The sequence below is a fragment of the Parasteatoda tepidariorum genome, chromosome 2 (assembly GCF_982258835.1).
Source record: "Parasteatoda tepidariorum strain Cologne lab strain chromosome 2, Ptep-v5.0, whole genome shotgun sequence".
Lineage (NCBI taxonomy): Eukaryota > Metazoa > Arthropoda > Arachnida > Araneae > Theridiidae > Parasteatoda > Parasteatoda tepidariorum.
Genome location: NC_141756.1, coordinates 36,304,766 through 36,329,685, shown reverse-complemented (window position 1 = coordinate 36,329,685; position 24,920 = coordinate 36,304,766). Strand labels below are relative to the sequence as shown.

At 28.5% G+C, this 24,920-nt stretch overlaps 2 protein-coding genes across 3 annotated transcripts in view; one reads left to right on the top strand and one right to left on the bottom strand.

Annotated features, from left to right (window-relative positions):
- LOC107445304 (sushi, von Willebrand factor type A, EGF and pentraxin domain-containing protein 1) overlaps positions 1–8,913 on the bottom strand; it is a 46,477-nt gene extending 37,564 nt beyond the window's left edge. Inside the window, exons 1-4 of the mRNA XM_043049237.3 lie at positions 8,233–8,913; positions 6,437–6,594; positions 2,817–3,030; positions 577–777 (exon numbers count right to left, since the gene is read on the bottom strand). Coding sequence (XP_042905171.2) covers positions 577–777; positions 2,817–3,030; positions 6,437–6,594; positions 8,233–8,500 — 841 coding nt within the window. The 5' untranslated portion in view covers positions 8,501–8,913. The remainder of the gene's footprint in view (positions 1–576; positions 778–2,816; positions 3,031–6,436; positions 6,595–8,232) is intronic.
- LOC107445308 (uncharacterized) lies at positions 8,914–23,323 on the top strand. Of its 2 annotated transcripts, none has more exons than XM_043049239.3 (6): positions 8,914–9,118; positions 16,623–16,814; positions 17,916–18,203; positions 19,131–19,330; positions 20,702–21,014; positions 22,347–23,323. In XM_043049239.3, the coding sequence occupies exons 1-6, from the start codon at positions 9,091–9,093 to the stop codon at positions 22,604–22,606; spliced, it is 1,281 nt and encodes a 426-aa protein (XP_042905173.2). In that variant the 5' UTR covers positions 8,914–9,090; the 3' UTR covers positions 22,607–23,323. The 2 variants fall into 2 exon arrangements, with proteins under 2 accessions (XP_042905173.2, XP_042905172.2); XM_043049238.3 differs by lacking the exon at positions 8,914–9,118 and adding an exon at positions 12,216–12,372.
- Positions 23,324–24,920: the final 1,597 nt, after the last annotated feature.

Below are 24,920 nucleotides of genomic sequence, written 5' to 3'. Positions count from 1 at the left end.
CTAAAACAAAGCAACTTTATCCATATTCCACCTACTGAATGAAAAAAATTTGTGTAGTACTTTAATTTTTTTTAGAATGGATGGGGTATAGTGTAAAAAGGATTAAACTGAAATTGAGAAGGACCTATGTCCTATTCCTAGCGGTTGGAAGTAAAATCGACCGGTTTACAATGCTGACTACATTATCGCCATCACTATTACACTGTAAAAGATTCCGGTAAAGAGTACTGCCACACAAGGTGCCGGTAAATCCGTTTTACCATAACATATTAAGGAGCAAAAAATCTGATATACCGTAATTTTTACAGTTAAATCTACCGTAAAATCACCGAGTCACTTTAATTAAATATTACTCTCGATAATATTTTACTGTAAAATTTATTTTGCAAAAGATTCACTCAAAGTGTCGGTGCTACAATTCCGAAACTATAGCTGGAATTTTTTACAGTGTAGTCTCAAATCTTCAAGCCACAACCATTTTGACCAGATGGCGAACTTTCAATTTTATCCATTATTTTCCGAATAAAAATGTCTTCAAATACTAAAAAAAGCACCCAGAGAGAATATATTAAGTACCTTTGCATTCTCCCATTAAACCCGAAAGACCATAATAACCAGGTCCACAAACACATGTATGAATGCCGGATCGTAAGGCACATGAGCACACAGCTTCGTGGTCGCAGCAGCCAGGATCTATGGATTCACCTCTGTAGGGGCTATCACATAAATGGTCGCAGTTTGGCTTGTTCCCTCCGGACCATGCCATTTCATGAGGATCTAAAATACAAAATACAAGAAATATTTTCTAAAACCACTTTCTTATGAGTTTTAGATTGAATATATCAATATTTATTCTTGATACTATAGCAATGATCTATATAAATATTGATATAGGTAAAGTTTTATGTGATGTATTTTACGTAAGTTTAAATCACTTCAAATTAAAATTTTAAATATAATATACCTCTTAACTCAATATAATATACCTCTTTCTAAAACAAACAAAGTACTGTTAGTATCAAAAAACTATTTAACTAAATATTTATTTATTCCATGCGAATAGGGAAAGTGAAATCGAAATCAATAAAGAGCCTAAATGGAAAATAAATGAAAATGACCTGTATCTTACAAGCACACAAACAGATATGCTCAGTAAAAATAAGTAATTGAAATAAAGTCACATTTTTAAAAACTCAGATTTTCGTATTAATGGAAATGTTATGATCCTCTGAAAATCACTTTGTTTTCAATTTAATGAAGGAATCACTTTATTTTCTTCTTTTTCTGGAATTCTCATAAAATTCGAGAAAAACTGTATAAGTTATAAATGAAAGTTTAAAACTAATTTTGATCAAAGTAAGAAGTGAAAAAAACTTTTCAAGTATATCTGAAATTTTTTTTTGAACGACTGCATTTGCATTAGCCCGGGATTTTCTTAGAAATATATGGCTTGCTTCTTGCCCCCGGTTCGTTCGTATCTCGTTGATGTCATACTACATATTTATTCGTGAATTTATTATCTATCTTTTTTTAAATTTATTTTTACCGTGAATTTTTATGACAAATATTGAATTGATAGTTAAAAATATTAGCTCATTGATTGCCTGCGCATTTTACTAAAATTTTTAAAAATTTTTTTTAGCAGCTCATGAAATCCTGTCATAAGTATCGTCACTCAAGGTGTCGATATTTTTCACCGTAAAATCCATTATTACAGTTAAATTTCACGGAACAAAAATCTGACATATCGTAATTTTTTACCTTAACAATTACCGTAAAATCGCTGAATCACTCTAATTAAATGAATATTACTTTTAAAATTGCTTTAAAAATGGATTTTATGGCAAAATAGATTTTACGGATGAATCATGAAGGAATCCATATTTTTTACAGTAATTCAATCTTGAATTTTTAACAATTCATTTATTAAAAATATTTAGAGATATATGGAAAAAATTAAGATAACATTAAGATATCATTGGTCTCATTATTAAATTATTAATACTAATCTTTCGTTTTCCCTTAGGATAAAAAACCGAATTCATTGAATAAAATATATTATTATTATTCAAATAATAATAAATAATTAGTACGAAAAAAAAGTTTTTTTAATGTTTTCATATTTTTTATTACCTTTGTTGTTGTCGTCCCCATTATTGCAGAGAGGGTGCGATTGTTCTTGTTTTCTAGTGGCGCCATCTATGGCCATGAATTCTACTTCTGCCACACCCATGCGTCACACCCGTTTATAGGGCGGACCCATTCATTCCTCCACAGATCGTATTTTTTGACCTAAACTGGAGAATTTCCTTTATTTATTCCATTTATTTCAATTTTGATATCTTCGATGGGTCCCTCGAATCATGAAGATCGTCTATTAGTACACAAAAATCTCAGATTAAAGTTGTTTTTTTTTGTCGTATGCCTGTTTAGACAGTAGGGGTGTGATTGTTCCTGTTTTTCAGTGGCGCCATCTATGGCCACGAATTCGACTTCTGCCACGCCATTCACACAACCACAACCCGTTTATAGGGCGGGTCACATTCACACGCAAAGGAGAAAGGACATAGAACACAGAGAGAGAGAAAGAAACATCCATGCTTTGCCCGGGATTCGAACCCAGGACCTCTCAGCTGCAAGGACAGTTTCCTGCCCCCTACACAGGCCGATCGGCAGATTAAAAGTTATTAGGGGTGTAAAGCGTGTGTTGCAATTTGAACTAGGTAATTTTTCAACATGTAAAGCAACAGTCTAGTACTGTAAAAATTAGCTTGCAGTTAAAATAAGCACAATTTACCTCTAAAAAGAAATATTACCTCCTCGAATTCTTCTCGCCAATCTCTTGAATTCTCTGAATCCAGAGCTGCTGAATACATGTTGTTTACTGCTTGCTAACAACTCGAGTTCAGACTCTAATGCTCTACCGATTCCGAAACAAAATATTTCTACTCCCGAGTTCTTAAGTCGTTGAGCATATGGAACAGGATCACCTCCTCTGGTAGCAAGACCATCACTAATTAAAACTAGAACCTAGGAAGAAAATATGAAGTTCTTTAAGTTTCAATTATTCTCGAATGAAATATTTCTTTAATGTAAGTTTTTTAATAGGATTTCCAACATTTTGTAGTTGTTTTAGTCAGTTGTATAAAAATTTGTACTAAAATATAGAGATCATAACACAATTTTTTGGCTTTAAATTCAAACGTTTATTTTTTTAAAGGGCATAAAAACATGGTACTATTTTATTCCTACAATAAAATACTTATAATTTTCCGTAACATTTAAAAGTTGACAAATGACATATTAAAAAAATAAAGATCTAGGCATTCTAGTAAAAATGATTTCTCCTTGAGTTTAAAGACATCTGTAAGGAACAGTTTTGCCCTCAATTGTGAAGCTTGAATGATGGGGCTATCACTCATTGTTAAGTAATCACTAATCACGAAATTATTGTTTTGCATGTGTGAGACAAATAATGTAGAAATAGCGAAGTATGTCAACATGGTAAAAAGCGTTGACAGATCTCAATTGCGCAGTCGCCTTGACCGTGACAGAGACCTTCACTCGAAACATGTTGTTGGAAGAAAAAATTGTAAACGAAAGGTGACAATGACTTACAAGCGTAAATATAAAACAATAATAGGAAAGGATAAAAAAAATCATTATTTATTTTTTTTATGCAATGCAAAAATAACTGTAAATTTTACAGAAACATATACTTTTAGCGAAAAAAAATGTTTAAAGAAAAATGTAGATTTTTTTCTGTTTTAAATCGTTATCCGCGAAATGTACAAAATTCCTGTATTTTTTCCCCACTGACTTACTCTGTGTATTTAATGATTTAAAGCTGTTTTCTCTGTTAGTTATCCTAATCATAAACGGATTGAAACCGTTAATTCCAATTCTAGTATTTTCCTTTCAGTTTTACTTATCGTACGATAACTTAACTAAACGGATTGAAACCGTTAGTTCGAATTCTAGTTTTTTCCTTTCAGTTTTACTTATCGTACGATAACTTAACTAAACGGATTGAAACCGTTAGTTCAAGTTCTAGTTTTTTCCTTTCAGTTTTGCTTATCGTACTATAACTTTACCTTTTTTTAAAAAATTATTTTGCGATTATTTTCCATGCTTGCTCTAACTTTTCAGCAATTTTTTTTATGATTTTGAACATCGTTTAAATAAAATTGAGAATCAATTTTATCGGCAAAATAATACTTTACCGGATTATTATGTTATTTTATACATAAGTTTTTGGTAAATTAAGTTGACAAACTGTTTATAAGGGTGGGTCACTAAATATGCATATATTTTTGATGTACGGGTGAGTGTATATATGTTTTACAATTATATACGATTTCAATAAGACTTTTCAGTTAAAGACAATTTAAGATTATTTGTTATTATACAAACTAGAGATTCGGTAGCTCAGAAGATAGACCATTTTCTGTCCAATAAGGGGTCTTAGGTTCGAATCCCAGAGTGAACTGGGAGTTCGAATTCAGTTCTCCGTATTCGCACGAATTCTGTACTAGTCTACATCGACAACAATGTTGACATAATTATTTTATAAAGTTCCATAAAATATGTAGTAAATATGTTTTTCAGTTCTGCATTTTTTTTAAAAATGTGAAGCAATAAGAACTATATCTTTGAAAACCAGAACTTCCGGTAAACCGTTACCATATGACCATATTACTAATAATGACTGGTTTACATATGACTGGTTTAAATTCCGTATATTTAGGTTTTATCACCAGAATCATGTTTTCTTTTTTTTTAAATTTTTTTTAGCCAGAAATGTTATTGTCATACAGTACGGTAATTTTACCAGAAGTTTCTTTCTTCGTACAAATAACACTAACTCAGTATTATATTTTGTTTAAGAAAATAATTAAAACAAAACAAGGTGCAAATCTTTCAAGTTTCTCTAAATACCATTTTACATTCTAATATTATAGAGCAATAATTTCTGAGATTTTCAACTAGAATAATAAGCATTGTAATGCAGAGTATTAAGCTTTTTCTGTTGTATTTAAACCTCGGAAAAATTGCATTAAATACAGAAATTTAAATATTTTGTCATAATTCTTTTTCCTTATCGGCAGATATGATATTTCTTTTTTATTTCACGTTTGTCATATTAATTTTGTAATGATGTCTTTTGTCTGGCTGGTCGGCGCAGTTGGTTTGTCGTCGGCCTTCTGAGCCCAAGTCTGCGGGTTCGATCCCCGGCCCAGACACCGGATTTTCGGGATGCAGAAAATCCTCAGCGGCCATGTCGTATGATTATGCGGCATGTAAAAGATCCCTGGAGTGCCTTATTGGCTCTTGGCATTTCCGGCAAAAATTAAATTCCTAGAGCACTTTAGCATTCAAATAGAGTCTCGGTGCTGCCATCTAGTGTGGCAGAAACTAGACGTCCAAATTAACATGACCAACGGTATTTCACCCATTGTGGTGGTCCTGAAAAAGTGGATACCACCTCTGGAGAGCGCACTAGGTCTGCTCATGTGTGCGCACTTGTGCTGCTCATTAGAAATTTAAAAAAAAAAAAATTATGTGTTTTGTAATGATGTCTTTTATTATGTGACAAAGTGAAAGCCATGTTTAGAACAGTTCGGTACTCTAATACCAAAACGTGAGATCAATTGAATTTAAATTAAAATGTGATTGAAAATGGTGACGAAAAACTTGTATCACCTTCAGAGAAGTAAAATAATTATCGAGACAGACAATTCCATTTTCTTGATTATCTTAATGTGAAACAAAATAATTGATTAAAAAAAACTTTAATTAAAAATACATAATTTTTCTGATTTTTCATTTCTTTAAATATTAAACTATAAATTTAAAATAATTTTTTCTCCAAAAAAAGTTGAGGAATAAATTTTAAAAGTTGAGGAAATAAAATTTTGAAAGTTGATTCAAAAAATTAAATTAAAAAAAAAAAAATTCAGCTTAAATTTTGATTGCTGAATTCATTTCAATGATACATTCATTATAAACCTTATTTGTGACCAAAAAATTTCAATTTTAAACATTTTGAAAAATATGTTAAGCAAGGGGTATTTTTTATGACTTGTAATTAAGTAATTGCATTAGCAAAGAGAGCTTTTGAATGAAGCTACGGTTTTCCGCTAATGCTAACATAAACGCTTTTTGACTTTCACAGCGTATGTGCAAAAATTCACGTAAAAAATTAAGTATGCCTTGAAATACAGTTTTATGACATTTTTTAATAAAAATGCTAATAAAGAAAGTTAAATATGTATTGTTCACACAAAATGAAATTTCTAGCATAAATACATAAGAAAATAATAAAAAATATATATAATTCCTTTTTAAAATTTTAATAGTTCACTATACTCTTAAAGGAAATTTACCGTTGATTATACTAAAATATTGTAGAATGGAACATACAAGTGTCATTTACCTTGTTTATATTAGGGCGGGCATTTCTAAACACTTCATACGCTTCATCGAGAGCTGCAGCTATGTTGGTCGCACCACTGTCCTTGAATACTACATCCTGCATTTCTTGCGACAGGATGCATTTTGTCTTTGGAGATTGCAGATAGTCAATGTGTCTTTCTGCAATAGAAAAGGAAATTAAACTGATTTAGGTTTAATAATAAGTGCTTCCATGATAAGGAGACAGTAAATTTGAATTCAAACCAAGATAATAGACATCCTTCTGTTAGCTTCTTATATTAAAAATACATAGTTTCTCAATTAAATACAGTTTTTTTTAATATAATTATCATTATTTTCTTATTTTATTCCATAACCGTCATTGAGCGACAGACCCAATATTGGGTTTGCGACTACTAATATTCTACTCGATAGTACGACTACTGTATGTTTAACTTGCAGATTTGAACCCAATGTGGATGACAAGGAAACTCCTGGATCAATTATTGGAGGAAATTTGTCTTCGTGGTAGAATTGTTTGATGGAACTAACCCGCAATTGCGTTACATGTTAAGGAAATCCTCGTACGGTAAGCCTGACGCAAGGAGAATCTCCCCTATGATCCGTCTACCACTGAGGATATTTTACTTCAGCACTGAGATCGATGCGAACCTGATGCAATATTCGTATTGACCAGCCATCCTTGGGATTTGAACCCAGTTCACCTTATTGAATCCCAATCGCTTTATCTTCTGAGTCACTATTACTCAAGTTTTTAAAATTATTGTTAAACATTCAAGATGACAAAATTGTTCGCCTATTATTGATGCATTATAACATATTTAATAAATAATAAAGCTAAGTTCTGCAACCTTTAAATATTTTACCCATTCCATTATTTTTAATTTTTTACACGCTTTAAATATTAACCAGAAGCTAAATTTTTTTTGTTGCCCTATTTTTTCTTGTTAATCTCTGTAATCGAGTACTTAAAGATTTAAGTTAGGAACTTATGATTGTTTTTGTAAACAAAGTTATTAAAAAAGATAAACTGTACTGAAGCTCTGGAATTTACTTCTAATCAAGGATATTAAATGAAAATTAATACAAATTCTAGTTGTTAGTTCAAGTTTTGTCAAATTTTGATTTTTTTAAAAACAAATATGCGTTTTTTAAGTAACAATGTCAATATATGCAGCAAAAAGAACATAGCATCGACAATTACAATGCACTGAAAATAGCTAATGTTATTTTTAAAATGAATGGTTTTTAAATTTAAATTTTTATTTATTTAAAAAAATTGAAACAAACAATTGTATTTTATTTGACAGAAATTGTTTTTTTAATTATAGAAGTTCTAGTCTTGAAAAAAATAATATATTATGTTTTATCTATGGAACAATATAAATAACTGGATTAAACGGTTATTATTTTTAAGTAAAGATGCAATTTTTAAATAACATTTTAAATTCAATTTTCTTACAAAAAAATTAAAAAAGTGAAAGTTATATATTACAACTAATTTCAGCACTTAAATATACAGAAAAAAATATTGAGTTGACAATTATTACCAATGTAAACAATTATTGTTATTTTTATAATGAATGGCTTTGAAATGGACACTCCTATTTATTCAAAAACATTAGCACTGAAGCAGACATGTTGTTTTATTTAACAGAAATTCCTTTTTAATTATAAAAGTTCTTGATTCGGTAAAAATACTTTATTTTGCTTTATATACAGAACAATACATATAATAACAATAAAGTCATATTCTTGTAATTGTTACTTAATAACTTAAAGATAAAATATACTTACTAGTTGTATCACTATAGCTGATTACTGCTACACGTGTTGCATTGACATCCACAACAATATGAGTCAAAAAAGATTCCACGAACCCTTTTTCTTCTTCAAAATGAGCTGCACCAACACTTCCAGATCTATCCAATAGAAAAACTATCTCAGCCTTACCTTGCAAAGCTTCATTAGTTGATAAATATTTCACAATCGCATCTTCCATTAACTGGTTCGTCGATGCACTTAAACTAAACGTAACACAAAACACAGCAACATACAGAAGCATATTTCTTGGATTAATGGCGCATTTTCTAGTTTTAAGTTCAGAAGTAAATTCGCTTGTTTTTAGCTAATTCTATTTTTAGATTAAATTTTCAATCTCAATTTTGATTATAAGTTTTAAATTTTCAAATTATATTTTTCTATTATTAAAAAAATAGATTTAAGGAAGCTCAGGTTAAAATTTCAACTGCGATTTAATTTTACATCATTTCAGTTGTAATTTTCAGAAATAAACATCGACTTTTAAAGAGGTTGTCTCGTCAAAATGGTTTTGTAAAGGCTTTCTTCCAGTTTCCCGCTTACATGGCTTTTCTAAAGTGAAACTAAGTTATCGAATTTCATCAAGTTTCCATGTCGTGGAAACGGAAGAACAGATCTTATCGGATGTCTTGTTTACGCTTTTCCTTCTGTATTTATGGAAGCGTTCGATAATATGAAAAATTCTGAATAGAATGTTTATTTTCAGTCTCCATCAACGAGATCTTGTTGCACTTACACGCTGAAAAGGTGTCTGTTTATGCGCGTTTACATACAGATTAAAAACAAAACGCATGTGGTGAAAAATGCAAAAATAATCAGATTGGAACAACGAAAATGATTCAAGGCAAGAATATTGTGATAGGTAAAAAAGAAAAAGATATTTATTTTTGTTTAAAAAGTAAAGAATGAATCAGTTGTAGTGCTAAATAAGTTGATAAGCTACGAAGTGTATAGATTAATTTGATACTATTATTTACTTTTTAAAAGCTTACTTTATACTTGTTGGTTCTTACTTAAATCTTATTTTGAGTAAATGGCCAATAAAAATATCTTTGCTAAATTATTCATGTTGATCTAAAAATGTCTCTTCACTTCCTGTGCAGCTTAATTCCATGTATTATTATTTAGACATTTAAGCACCATTGTTCGGGATTATTTAATTCATTATTTCAAAACTTGGGAATATAGTTACTCTCTTGTTTACATATATGATAACTTTCTACATGCAAGCAAGATTGAAAGATTTCAATTACTAATTTTATTTTTTCGATAGAAAATTTTACTACTTTTATATTTTATAGCCGCCGTTGAACAGCCGGCCCAATTTTCGGATTTACAACTACTAATGTTCAACTCCATAGCTTTGTAATTTTGAACCCAATCGAGAAGACATTTTTAGCTCCTGCCTTTTTTAGCTTTTACCTTCTCCATATTGAGAGAAATTCGTTTCGTGGAGCACTTTTTGTATGGAACTAACCCGTATTTGCGTTACATGGAGAAAAAGACGAACGAGAACATCCCACGGTTAGCCTGACGTCAAAGGGACTCTAACCCATGATCCGTCTATCACTGAGGATATTTCATGTCAGCACTGTGGTCGGTGCAAGCCGGATGTGGATTCGTATCGACCAGCCATTGTTGGATTTGAGCCCGGTTACCTCATTGAAAAACGAGCGCTCTATCCCTTGAGCCATCGTGGCTCTACTACTTTTATATTGTTATGTAAAAAAGTTAGGTACCTGGTAAAAGATACGGTTAGGTACCTGGAACCAGCTGGGTATTAAATCCAAGTTTTACCGGGTTTCCGATAATGGCCAAATTCTGAGAAATTGAGTTTCAAAAAAGTAAGATACTTAAAATTCGATTTCTCAGGTACTATTCAACCGAGTCCTAGTAAGTGAAAATCCTATCATTAGATCAAGAGTTATTCAGGTTGGTCTGTTTTTTTACTCACGAAAACTGTACAGTTACAAATCAGCTATTTTAAATATTGGAAGATGTTAATTTATATCTTACACGAAAAAAAAGCTGTTAATTGACGAGAAACAAAGAGTTAACAAGTATTTACAAAATAAAATCGAGGTTTATCAAAGGTTATTTTTGTGCCACATAAACCTATATTAGTACTGTTAAAATTACCAAATTTCGGTTTAAGGTTGCCAAATTCTACCATATTTACTAACTAACAGTAATAAAAACCATATTTTATTGTTAAATTTACCCAAAGTCAGTCGCTTTGATAAAAATTACTGTGTTTTTGGTATTTTTATAGAGCCAGAAATAGGGTAAGTTGTATCATATTTTGATAATTTTCACCATACTTTTTTTTCTGAGGGTAAAAATATAATATTTACTTAAACTTAAAAGTATCCTAATATACTTAGATTGGGGAAAGAAATAACTTTACGTATTATTATTACTTCGTGGAATTTTTTTAAATTTTTTTTTATATATATAAATGTTCTATAAAATTGTAACTTAAGCAGTAACTCTGTTAATTATATAAATTGTCGGCATTGTTACCCTGGTTATTACTGAAACAAAATAATATTAATTGTGGGATTTTTATTTTTGAAATAAGTTAAGTTTATTTACTTTTAATGTATTATTTGTTGTCCATTAATTAAGAAAAAACGCTAGATCTGCTATTAATTAATCTGTTGCTTAGTGTAAAATCATTGTTTAAATGCTTTGCGTCTAAATATGCTTGCTATCGTATTTATTAAATTAACTTTTAACTTAAATATAAATGCAAAAAAAAAAAAATCATTTTCACTAATTTTATTTAAATTATATAAAATGTTTTTTCATACAGTATAATACATCACTGTGAGATTAGAGTATGGTCAAAACTATCAAAATATGATAAAATTTACCTTGTTTTTGACGCTATGGGTACACCAATAAGCTCGATGCTTTTTTCGAAGCTTTTGCTAATGATTTTGGTAAAATTAACAATAAAATAAGGTTTTATAATCTATGATAAAATTTAGTAAAATGTGATAAAATTTGGTTGCTTCATCATGATGCCCTAGAGTATGGCAAAAAAGCAATTTATTTTATCAATTCAACTAAAATTCAATTTAATTTATTCGGTTCAATTTACTTTTCAGTTTGGTATATTTTACCAAAAGTGTGGTAATAAGAACTATAATTTTGAAAACCAGATTTTACAGATAACCGTTACCGTCTGAACTGAAAAATTACCAAATGAATGGTTTAAACAACATATATTTGGGTTTTATTAAGCAGAATTAGGTTTTTTCTTTACCAGAAAATTTATTACCATACTCTACGGTAATTTTACCAGAGTTCTTTCTCCGTGCATAATAAAACCAATATTACCAGAGAAGATAAAATATATTAAAACAATTTCTCTACATAGCATAGCAATTTTTGTGGCCTAGAAAAAATTTAATTATGTTTTAAGGTAGCAAATAATTTAACACTGTTTATATATTTAGAAAATATAAAATTTCTTTTATGAAAGTAAAGATTAAATAATAAAGAAGATTTAAAAAAAATATCTAAACTACTAAAAAACCAACTTTTTCAGTTTAGTAAAAATTTTAAAACATTTTAAGGTATTAGTTATTTAACAAAGTTCTTATTAAAAAATGAATTAAACAGAAAAAAAAGGGTTGAATATGTTTAGAAAAACAAAAACAAGCGTAAATCCCTGAGGGAGAAAAAAAAGTGTCAGTTGTTGAAAAGAAACGTCTGGATACCATCAACGCTCACGTCTCCAGCGTAGATTAAACACTGAGAACCTATGATGGAATGACCCAATGCGGAGATTAAGAAATGTCTCTAACGTTCGTAAATCCTGAACTACAGCATAAAAAATATTCATTAATGTTTTGAATAATAAAAACAAAATATTCTGGAAACGCCGTATCAGATATTGTCGGGAATGAAGGACATTTTTTGGAGATGTCATCAATATGAAATCTTAAAATAAAATATAGTAACATAATGTGGGCCGCAATTTAGTATAAATACCCTCTCTGAAAACATAATAATTATAAACCTGTTTCAGTTCACAAAGAAACTGTTTAGTTATTTTAAAAATGGCTCTTTTCTATTTGATTTCGTTATACGGAGCTTTTCAAATTGGTAAGTTTACTTCAAATACTATATAAATAACTTATTATCAAAATATATGTTTTTTTTACCTATACTGAATAAAAAGAAATTTTTTTATTTTAACTTAAAACAACTTTTTCAGAGTTTTTTTTAACTGCTATTAAAGCATATTAGGAAAAAAAATTCCGTATTTAAGATTTACAGATGCAAGGATCAATAAAATTTATAAAAAAAAAAATTGCTAATTATCTCTGTTTTACCAATACCTTTTTTCTTACAATTGACGTCGATTTTAAATCTCAATTAGTTTTATCTTCAAAGCATACATAAAAATGAAAAAATTAAACTACGCTGTAGAAAACCTCGGTAAATCTTTAGCCAGTATTTGGAGCAAAGTTTAGTTAAAAAGATGATTTTATGCTAGTTATACCGTAAATTATGAAGTATGATCGAAAAACACTTCTATGGTGCAACTAACTGCTCCAAATTTTGTAAAAGGCACAAAACTTTGACCATGACTGTAAACTGAACGATATTTGCTTACCACACCATCTTTTCCTTACAACTCGGTCTCGGTGTATCGGGACGACTAATGCATATTGTTCCAAGTGTCAATTTATTTAAATAGGTCAATGTTTTATTTGCATTAATTAAAGTTCATTTCTTTTATAATGCCTTTTTGCATTTGTTTGGAGGTATAAATGGTTAGAGGTATAATATGCTCACGGTAAAGAGTTTTGTTACTGTAAATAGCAACCTTGGCCAGCATTTGAGTGCTTTAAAAATACCTATTAATGGCGCAACCTTCTTCGGCTTTTAAATATTAAAAAAAATGAAAACAGGTATTTTGTTTTTTCAAAACGTCTACTTTTTCTGCAACCTTTTACTCATATTTTGAACTAGCGAAATACCAATATGTGGTAAAATAGAACTCCAATTTATGTTGCCAGTAAATAAATACCGTGACTCGGAAGTTTTAATAGTGTAAAACTACAAGTTCTGCACGCAGCTGTTTATGCATAAATTTTTGTTGTAAAGATTTTAAGTGTTTAAAAAATGTATAAAAATTAGAATAATAAGTTATTATAAAATTTATACATTACGAACTACATCATAATGAATGGTTTTCAATAAAATATGAAGTGTTGCTTAAGTTTTTACTACCAACAATGTATATAATTGTTTTTATAATTATGATGCTTTTAAAATATTTGGCGTTTTCATAAAATTATTGTTCAGATAATTATTTGATAGAATGTTAATAACAAAAATTATTCATGGTTTTGTATTTTAAATTATACACGAAAGAAAGTAATTCAGATGTGAAAAATCGTCTAAATTTTAAAAAAAATAATACTTAAAGTTAGATCAAAATTTTTGTAATTAAAAAAAAAGCACAAAATTTAAAAAAAAATATCGCTAACTTAGAAAAATTTTAGCTTGTGTTTAAAATTTTTTTAATGCTTCTAAATGAAATTTAATTTAAGTCAGTGTAATCAGTGCAATTAATCAGTGCAATTAAGTTTAGATAATCAGGTGCAATTTTTAATCAGTGTAGATTTAAATTTACTTAATTCTACGCTGTATGCTACTATTTCTTGTTAACTAAATTTTAATAAATATTTTGATTTTTGAATTTTATTTTCAAGCTTAGGTGTATTTATTTGCTATGATATAAATTATAAATTATTTATATTCTGAACTCAGCTTCATCAAAAATGATTCTACTGTAAAGAAAACTTCTTTAACAACTTTACATTATCTTGTAGCTTGTATCTCGTAGATTATCGCAGTAGCTTTGTTCGCATACTTGCTTTTTTAATCAAATTCTGTTTACAATTAAAGCTAGTCAAATATTTTTTGCCAAAGAAATTTTTTTAGAAATTATACGAAATGTTAATGCTGAATAATTCTCAGTTTGTATTTATTACTTTAATTATATATATTGAATAAACACAGCTTAATCTAAATTTTCTTATAAAAACAAAAATAATTTAGTAAAATATAAATAAAGCTTATTTACTGTTTAATGATAGTAATGCGACAAGTAAAAAAAAGTTATAAAATGTTGCTTAATAAGGTTTAACTGCGATAACTTTAATAGAGATAACACTTCAGTTTTAAGTTTTTAATTTTGAATAACAGTCGTAATCTGAAGAGTAATAATAGTAGAGAATAATATTAAGAAGGGATGATTAATAAATATCAGTAGTTAATAAAGAATAAATAAATAGTTAACTTGTGAATACTGTTAAAAACTTCATTAATTTTATGCTGATAACAGCCAAAAATATTATTCAGAAATGATATTATTATGAGATTTTTATATCCAATAAAATTGACGATAATCATAAATTTCAATGATGCTTCGAGATTTATCGTATATCCAATATTTTTTGTGTTACGAAATTAATGACTAACAAACTATATTTTAAATTTTAATTGAAAAACGTGCGTGCAAAAAGTGAACGTTCAAAATAATACAAACTGATTTCTTTTGCATTTTGTATGTAATAATTCTAATCGCACCGATGTGGTTGTTTGAGTTGCTGTATGGTCATAAGTTTACTAATAACAATTCATTTGGATTAATAATGAAACTAAAAACATATGTAATTTTTCAATCATATAGAACAAAAGTTTTTAAATATTTTCTTATTAAGTTATTTGCTTAGAATCTTAGAATTATTGTTAATGCTGTTCAAACTTTTATGGTGCAACGTAAAAAATTTATTATACTTATTGAAGATAATAAATTCTATTAAAATTTATTTTTTAATTGCTCTTTAATTGTAATTAAAGAATGCATCTTTGGTCGCTAATTAATAATTAAATGACAGGTAAACTTTATCGAAAACTTACGAAAAAATAATTATTATTGATGCTAATAAAATAAAAAGTATTAAGCATGAAGATTATTACCATATATGTAATGAAATTTAAAGGCTGTGAAATAGAAATGAAGATATTAAAAAAACTTTTGGTTACAACTCTGTGAAAAATTTTGGTGCATTAGTTGCTACCATTATTGGTGTATAGATAAACTAAACCGCTTTACAGTGCATGTTCTCATATTTTTAATTTACTTTTTAACTTATGTAGTTTTATTCAGTTAATTGTTAATTTTTTGTTTATTTATTTACTGACAACACACATTTTCATGAACATTAGAAACAATATATGTCTTCACTGTAAAAACATTTCATAAAAAAATCCAATCACATTTTAATTATAATATATGCACTAATTCTTCCAAACAATTATTATTTTGATAGTTTTCTTGTAACTATTAAAATTTTCTCCGATTCACCCAAAACTTTTAATAATTTTACCAATATTATTTTCAATTAATAAATGCACGGCTTATCAATTAATTTTAGATTAGAATTTAAATTTACATTAACATTACATTTCATATTATGATATATTAGGAAAAAAAATAAACTTTTAAAAATATATAAATTGTTTAAAAACATTCTGCAAAAATAGCTATTTATTAATATTTCCTCCTACACTCGTAATTTATTAAATATTTCATAAAAATAGTAATATTATTGAGAATTCTTAATTCAATTTGAAAAAATTTGCAGGGAACATAGAAACTATTACTGGAAGTTAGAAATTGCCAAGAAACGATTTCATAAATTTTATTCATACAACTTTTTAATTAATTTTTCAAATGAGTTAACAAATTTGTTTTTTTTTTGGAATCTATGTACTTTTTAAATAGATTAATCGAACATAGACTCTAAAACGTTATACAGTAATAAATTAAATTTGTGATGATTTATAATTTAATTAATTATCATAATGTTCATTTAAACAATATTTTTGTTCACATATTAATTTTAAATATAAGGTTAAATAATTTTCATAAAACCAAAATCTTCATTTCATCTTTTAATCTGTGGCACTACACTTTAAGCATTTCGGAGTAAAAAAATTTATCTACTCCAAATTTGACTCCTATAAAATTTTTCAGACTCTAACCCCACAGCCATGGTTTTACTGGCAAAGAAAATTTGTTTTGAAAATTTTTCCCTTGTCTTCACCGTGATTGATATCTATAATAATTCACCAGACTTAGATCATGTTTTAATATTTTTCTCTCAATGATTTGCAACACTCAATGTTCATTTATTTTTTACTTTGATTTTGGTAAGATTTCTGGAAATGCACACTAACGATGATGATTAAGGATCACCCAATAATTGTAAAAATCATCGAATGTCAAGATATGTTTTGTAAGAAATGTTTTATTTTTTTATATATTTGTCTAGCTTTTGGAGGTGAGCCCATAGTCAACTGCCCAGCACCCCGGTCACCTGATCATGGTCAAACTTTTCTGTATCAAGATGGAAGGGTGGTGAAGTATGTTTGTGAACCCGGTTATGCACTTTATGGTAAAGAATTCGTACGTTGCGTTGATGGTAAATGGGAAGATGAGATCACCACGTGTTTGAAAATAGACGGTGAGTACACTGGTCAAAATAGTGTAAAACACTTTAAATTAATTATTCAAGAAGTTCTAACAAATTTTCAATTACTGTACGCATTTAGAACTATTCACTTGAAACAAACCGAATTGATAACTGTATTTCCAAAACTTTCAGAAATAAACATTAATTGACTATTTATAGTTATTTTTTCAAAATGTTGAGGCTTATAATTAGTGATACTAGATTGCAAATGTGTGGCTTTAATTTTACTAAATTTTTAGCATTTGCTTTGCAGTTCCTAATTGCAATAGATATATAATTAGAGTCGCGGTGGCACAGAGAGATATAGCATCCTAATCTGGTTGAAGTTTGAATCCCAGCGGTGACTAGTTATAATGATTTCTGCTCCCAGATCGCACCGACCGCAGTGTTGACGTAAAATATCCTCATTAGCTGACGGATTATAGGTTGCCCTCGGGCTAACCGTGGGTGCAAATGTAACATGCAACGCAAATGTTTGTTACTTCCATCCTAAAGTTCTCCACGAAGATCTAAAGTGCTTTGTCTCTAAAGTGCTTTGTCATTGAGTAGTTTTCATATGTTATGGGTTGGGTTCAAAATTGCAAGGCTATTGAGTTGAACCTTATTGACATTAGAAATCCAGAATTATGTCGGATGTTTAACGCCGATTTTAAAATAAAATATATAATTAGAAATGTTCATTTGCTATCTTAATTTGATAATTAATAGAAATAATAAGCAGTTTCTTGGAATTACGTGCACTTTTATATACAAAAAGTTTCATAGAAATTTAAAGTATTGAGTAATGTCTTTCAACACACGTGATATCCCATTGCACATTTTTGAAAACTGAATCGTAACAAATGAAATATTATGAACAAGTTTTTCAAACAATTTTGAAATGTTTTTAATCCAGCCATGCGTGCTCATAAACTTGTATGAGAAGAATTTTATTAAATCATTATTTTAATTATTTTTTTATTAGTTTCAAACATAACCGATTTTGGGCATATTATTTGAAATATATGACGGTATATATAAGGAGAAACAAATGACGCATGACTAAAATCTTTAAAACTTGTTAGAGAAAAATGAAAAATAATTCTTTTTTAGAAAATGGTGACCTGGAAGAACCATCAGACGAAATGCTTCAAATGACTCCTCCCCTTCCACCTCCCAGACCATTGTTCAGCTGGGGTAATGAAGAAGAAATCGATGAAAAAGAACAAAATTCGACGTCTGATGACGAAATGCCCATGAGTGACGAAGCTCGTCTAAGAATGGTGATGTATCCTAGACGTCGTGCCCGAATTGTCACAACGCGTGTACGTCCCGCAAGAATTAACAGTGCATCGGAATTGGAAGATGAAGAGAAGAAAAGATCTAATTCAAAGAAAGAAAGTATGAACACATATTTGAAAATTATAATGAAAATTCGTCCCATGTCCTTCTAAGTTTTCAGTTTATACATTGAAACAAAATATAGTCAAAACTTGCCGGAAGCTTTATAAAATTCCAAATTGAATCACATTATCAGGCAAATAATCCCATCTTAAACTTTATTTTACGGTATTATGGTTCAAATTAACACTTCATTAATTTTGCCGTAAATTTACATCGAAATGAGATTCAAAGTACAGTATTATGGTTCAAGAAACAGATATTATGGTTTAACGTTGAACCGCTTTTTCTGAGAGTTTACACTCACGGAAAATCTATGGATTAAATGAACAATATCATGTAAATATGGTTTTATAAACTGTTACCTTTTTATTATATTACCATTCAATTCAAGTCCTATTATTGTAAGATACGATACGGTTATTTTCCAAGCTAATATCCTTCATCCATTAACTATATTAAGTTTTCATTAAATTTGCAACATATTGTGGTCCAACATATAACTTTAACTGTGTAGTAATAAATGATGAGTTATTATACAATTTCATCAAATTACGACGCATTAAAATTTTTAATTTATTATATTATGCTCAAAATAATTTATCATATATTTTGAACAATCTCACTGCTCTAGATAGTTAAATCACAAAAAAATTTTGTGCCCTATTTAAGAGATCAAATTTAAAGAATTAAAATCAAAATTATAACGGTGGTTTATTGCTCTTTATTATTTTTATACCGAGTTTCACATTGCAACAGTGAATTTTAAAAAAAAAATAACAGGAAAGATTTTTTTTTGTGTGAAAAATAAAAGTAGATAAAAAAGTTCGAGGATGCAAATTTGGAACATAATTGTAGCTTTATTTTTTATTATCGATATAATCACTTGCATATTAATACGATATTTATTTTTATTTGTTATTATAGCTTCTGCAACAACAATACATCTAGAAGGACCACCTTCATCAATCTTTGTCAGGAGAACTCTTACTCCTGGAAAAGTGGCTAGTCAAGAGCAATCTCTCAACCAACAATACAGAACAGCTACAGTACGTATGACAGTCGAAGAAAAAGAAGATCCTGAACATGTACAAGTTGTTGCCTTGCCAAGAGCTGCTGTTGCTCAGGTAAACGAGATCGTGTAATTGTCATAATCACTGAATTAATTCAATTATAAAATGTAATTAATATTATAGAATTATTTAAAATCTGAAATGTTATTACAGCTATTGAATTAATTAAATTTTGAAATGATATTACAATTACTGAATTAATTAACTTCTGAAATGTTATTTCAGTTACTGAATTAATTAAATTTCGAAATGGTATCACAATCACTAAAATTATTGAATTCTGAAATTTTATTACAGTTATTTAATTAAATAAATTCTGAAACATTATTCCAGTGATTTAATTAATTAAATTCTGAAATATTATTACAGTTTCTGATTAAATTGAATTTTGAAATGGTATAACAATCTCTGAATTATTTGAATTCAAAAATGTTAAAATAGCTACTGAATTAATTTAAATTTTTGAGTGTGCTAACCAGAAACATATTTACCATAATTATTCATTGCAATTGTTTTCACCTATAGCTTCACACAATCCGGTTAATGTCTTTCATTTGTCTAAACGGATAAACACTTCGCAATTTCTAACCAGTTAGTTATTGCTTTACGCTTTGCTAGTTAAGTTTAGTGTGAAAGTTAACCGATCAGAGAGGAGTGCAAAATCTTTTTAAAGCCGTTCCTCTATTTCACAACTCAAGTCAAGAACTATTTAAGTTATCACTAAAAAGTCTAATTAACTAATAAACAGCAGTTTTAACGTAAAATTGTTTAAAAAGATTTATTTGCTGTAAATAGTTTAGCTCATTTGAAATGAATCCTTAAGAATAAGTGTATGAAGTCATATTTATTTTTTTTAAAAATTGCTCAGTTAATTTTTAACGCAAATAATCTTTTTTCTTGCAAATTCTCCTGTTTATATCGTAACCTTCTTAAACGATTCGAATAAAAACAACTCTTTTCATTTCTAAACTTTTGCATTGTTGCTTGCATGTCAGTTTTAGAATTTTTCAAAAAGAAAGTTAAAAATACCGAGGGAATTTAAATTTTTTTAATGTTTTTCTGGACTTCATTGAAGTAATATAGTCCCATCACTGAACAAAACAATGCGAGATTAATGACAAAACTCATGGTACTCAAACTGAAATTCAGCTCAGTTTAAAAGGATTTTACATATTAATCAAAATCCACACCATTATTTTACAATGACAACAAGAGTAAAATAATTATGGACTTAAATTCTTCTTGTAAAAAAGCATAGCAAAACAGATCCACATCATTTTTTGTAACTCGAAGAATTGTGCCAAGCGTATTGAATTAAAAAGTTTAGTTAGAATGCCGACATTTTAAACGTCTAATGCCAAATTAATGCCATATGTTCTGAATAGTCCGACAAACAGCTTATCTTTTAATGACTTTCTTTTCTAGAATGATAAGGGAGAAGACCAGTTGAGGCAAATGTACTGGTGGGCTGCTCAAAACTACCACCAAAACTATCAAAACTATCCCAGACAAGCCTCCCTGGTGGAATACAGAAGTGGAAGTCCTGTAGCAATGACACTCAGTGAATCTCAAATAGCTTGGATCAACAGCTTGCACCCAGATTTAAGGGATCAGTACTTGAGGGATTTGTATGTTGTGAGGGCTGAAGAGGCAGTTGAGGGAGCAAGAGCACAAGCATTTTTGAGAAGATACGAAGATGCTTATCTGTACCCATACTTGATCAGGCAACCTGTTTCTGGTGAGTAATGTGTCCCACAACAAGTAATATTCCATAATTTAAAACTTATTCGGTTTTCTTCATAGATAGTAGCTATTATAACGAGAACGAAACATGAAAAAACAAGTAATGAGTTCCATTATAATTTCTGGAGAAGTAAATAATGTTTTAAAAGATAGAAATAGTTAGTGAGCATAAATCCAGCAGAAAACATATAAAGATTAATTACAAAAGAGAATGATGTGAATTGTTATGAGCTTCGCTTTCAAACTAATAAGTCAAATTGTAAAACTGTCCAATTTACTTGTTGATAACTAAGTAAATAAAGTATTAAACTGTCAATTTATTTTATATTCCTATTAACTAAATATTAAGCTTAAGACCAAATTTATCAAAACGGTTGTTGTCCTATATTTAAATTAAATTTTTAATAGTGAGATTGCAGTCTAGACGTAAAAGAGAAATAACTTCGTATCGACTGTTTAAAAATAATTACCTATATTATGTTGTGTTTAAAGATATATTTGATTGCTTCGATCTATTTTTAATGTTAACTTTAAGGAATAAAAAAAATTAATAGTTGGGAGGGGTTTATTTATTAAGGAGATCATTTTTATTAAAAGAAAATTGTAGTTGGAACGTAGAGCTGATAATTACTAAATTTAAGGTAACCCAGGTGATTATCTATATTCCTCAACTAATCTAAGATACTTGAAAATAAATCCTTTTAAAATAAATCCTTTTAAAATAAAGACCTTCCAATAATATTTTTAAGAAATCAGCATTATCTTCATACTATTTGAAATACGAACATACCGGAAATAAACTTATTTTTAGCCACCAAAGCTAACTAATGAAAACAGCGCAGTTTATAGTTCACCCTATTCTCCAAAAATCGTTATTTCTATAGAAATAAAAATAATGATGAGAAACTACCCTGTTAAGCATTCCGGATCAAATTACGATATAAAAGTACCAACAGTTTGGTTGCATTATCCATAATATCTATTTTGCCATATTTACTTAATTAGAGTGATTCAGAGTGATTATTATTGTAAAATTACGGTATGTCAGATTTTTCGTTCCATAACATGTTCTGATAAAAATTACCGGTAAAATGTGTCGGCACCCTGAGTGCCTGCGCTTTTTTTATAATTTTATCCGCAATATTTTACAGTGCAAATAACAATGAAGATTATATAGCAATAAAATTATGCTAATGAATTAATTATTATTTTGCTTAATGCTGAATTTGTATAAACTTTTTTATTATTGACTTTGTGCAAAGTTAAAAAGTTCTTCTCCTCAACTTATATATACGATATTAAAATTGATATACAAATTACTTTTCAGTCGTACGAGATCCAGTTTCAGTTTATGATTATTCCTGCAATCAAGCTGGATCCCAATTTGTAACAGCTCCCAAACTTCCCAATGCTCACATAGCTCGTTATGACAGAAGACAAAATCCTAATACACCACGAAATCACTATTTGAGTGCCGTATATAGATGCAACCCTGGCTTCGTCATGATCGATCCTAGGTTCACTGAGCTACACTGTAGCAGAAGAAGTTGGGTCGGCACTGAGCCCATATGTATTCCAAGATCCTGAATTACAGTACAAGAATTTTTCTAGAAATTGGAGATGAAAGGAAGCTACCCTTTTTCAACGCACAATCTCTGCTTACGGTTTGATATATATTATTAAGCACTATAATATATATTATGTTTTGTAAATGCTTTTGTGAGATATACTAGTGGTGTATTTTTTAAATAATGACTCTAAATAAATGTACATAATATTTTACTTAAAATGTTGCTTTCGAAACAGAAATTTTTTTTATGTAAATAAATTACAAATAATTACAAAATTTGGTTAGGATTTTCAATAATGTTAACTTTTTTCTGCTTAAAAGTTCTTCTTAACGTAAAAATTTTATTTGTGGTGATAAAAATTAACGCAAAATGGTTAATGGAATGCAATGAATATTATTAAATTATTATAATATGAGTAACTCAGCTAACTATAATATGACTTTACGAATGACTCTTTATTTTGATAGTTTCTTTTATTAAGAAAATAATGTTAATACTTATATTTTATTTTGTAAATATAGATGTATAAAAAGTTTGTCTATATAATAACTCAAAAGAATAACAATTTAAATAGATTTATTTGAAAACGATTATCTTTTTTGTCAAACATATGGTTTAATTTTTGTAAAAGATTGTTTATGAATGTATATAGAGCTTTGTATTTTTTGCGTATTAAAAATAAGATATGTTTTCTGTGTAAATATTGCAATCAATAAATGAATAAGCATTAAAATTGTTTGAATCACTTTAATGTAAGTTTAATTTAAAATGTTTGGAATTGAGCAGTCACTCATGCAGACACCATGCACGATAAGAACAATATTCTGAAAATTTCTCAGGAAAAGAACTAAGAATGAAAATGCTATTTTAGGAGTCTATTTTTTTAATTGGAAATAATTACAATATATATTTAATATATGTGGATAAAGGACAGTTTTAAAAAATGTTTTTGAAAGAAAAATGTTTTTTTTTTGGCATTTTTTAACTTAAAAAATGCTTGGATTAAGAATTTTTATCAAATTTTTCATCCTAAGATTTGTACACGATAAAAATTTCGGATCAGATTATAATATAAAGTACCGGTGCTTTGAGTAAATCGTTCGTAAAATTCATTTTTACCGTTAGCATATTTTCCGTTTCGTGATCTGTTCCGATAAAAATCGATTTTACGGTAAGAAGTGCCGTTACCCTGAATGCCGGTGCTCCTTACCCCAATTTAAACCGGGAATTTTTTAGAGTGCACACTTGAAATTATTAGTTTCAGAATCGCCCAAATTTTCTAAACGTATGACTAATATTTGTAGTAATAAAACTATAATTCAAAATTGCGAAATAACAAACTAAACCACATTTAAAATGAAGTTTTTATACTGTGTTGAATTACAATTTGGAAAGAAATTACAAAACCTTTTAAAAGTTTCTTTACTAAATTTTTTTAAACTAATAATGCACACACTCTTGTTTGATTTTTATCCTTTAAAGTTGATAATACACACTTTTTACTTAAATTTTTAGTTATCATCTGGTTTAAAAGAGAGTTAAGCTTTTTTTCTGTTTAGTTCTTAATAAAATTGTTTTTCAATTAGTTAACTTAAGACATTTTTAGAATAATGGAATCTTTAATCTGATTTGCCATTTTCTGGAAAAAACCTGAAGAACAGAATATGTTATAACATATTTGTTTTCCTTTGACAAAAAGTAGAAATTAAATATCTTATTCCGTTTTTTTTCTCATTAAAAGTTAAGGAAGAATACACAGGTTAAAAAAATTCCTAAAGAAATGTATGGGAAAAAATAACTTTTAAAATAGAGCTCGTTTCAAGCTTTTCAAATTGAAAATCGAACATAAAATGTAAAATTTTGCTTTTAGAAACATGAAAAGTAAAATATCCGCCCCGCATTATTTTAGTAATAAGAACTATGTAAAACAAAATATAAAATCGAAATACATTATTGCTTTTTTATTACATTAAAAAAAAAAAATCCTTCACTCTATGACTTCACTTCAAGACCTTTGTTTCCAAATTATGAAGTATTTGATTCAGTTTCAAACTTCGTATCTTCCTTATTTTCTGTCCTTAATTATTTTTCTTTAATTTCTTCGTTCACAGTCACGCAAATGCCAAATTTACGAACAAGCTTTATTGGAAAGTTTAACGGCTCTAAGAATTTGCTAGTTGCATAATGATAAGATAAAAGCTAAGTACTGCTATAATAACTAGGGCTAAGTTTAGTACTGTAAGATTTTATTGAGCTACACATAAGCACAGCTATTAAAATTTTTTTGAAATAATTCTATGAAAATATGATACATAATTTCAGCTCCAAAA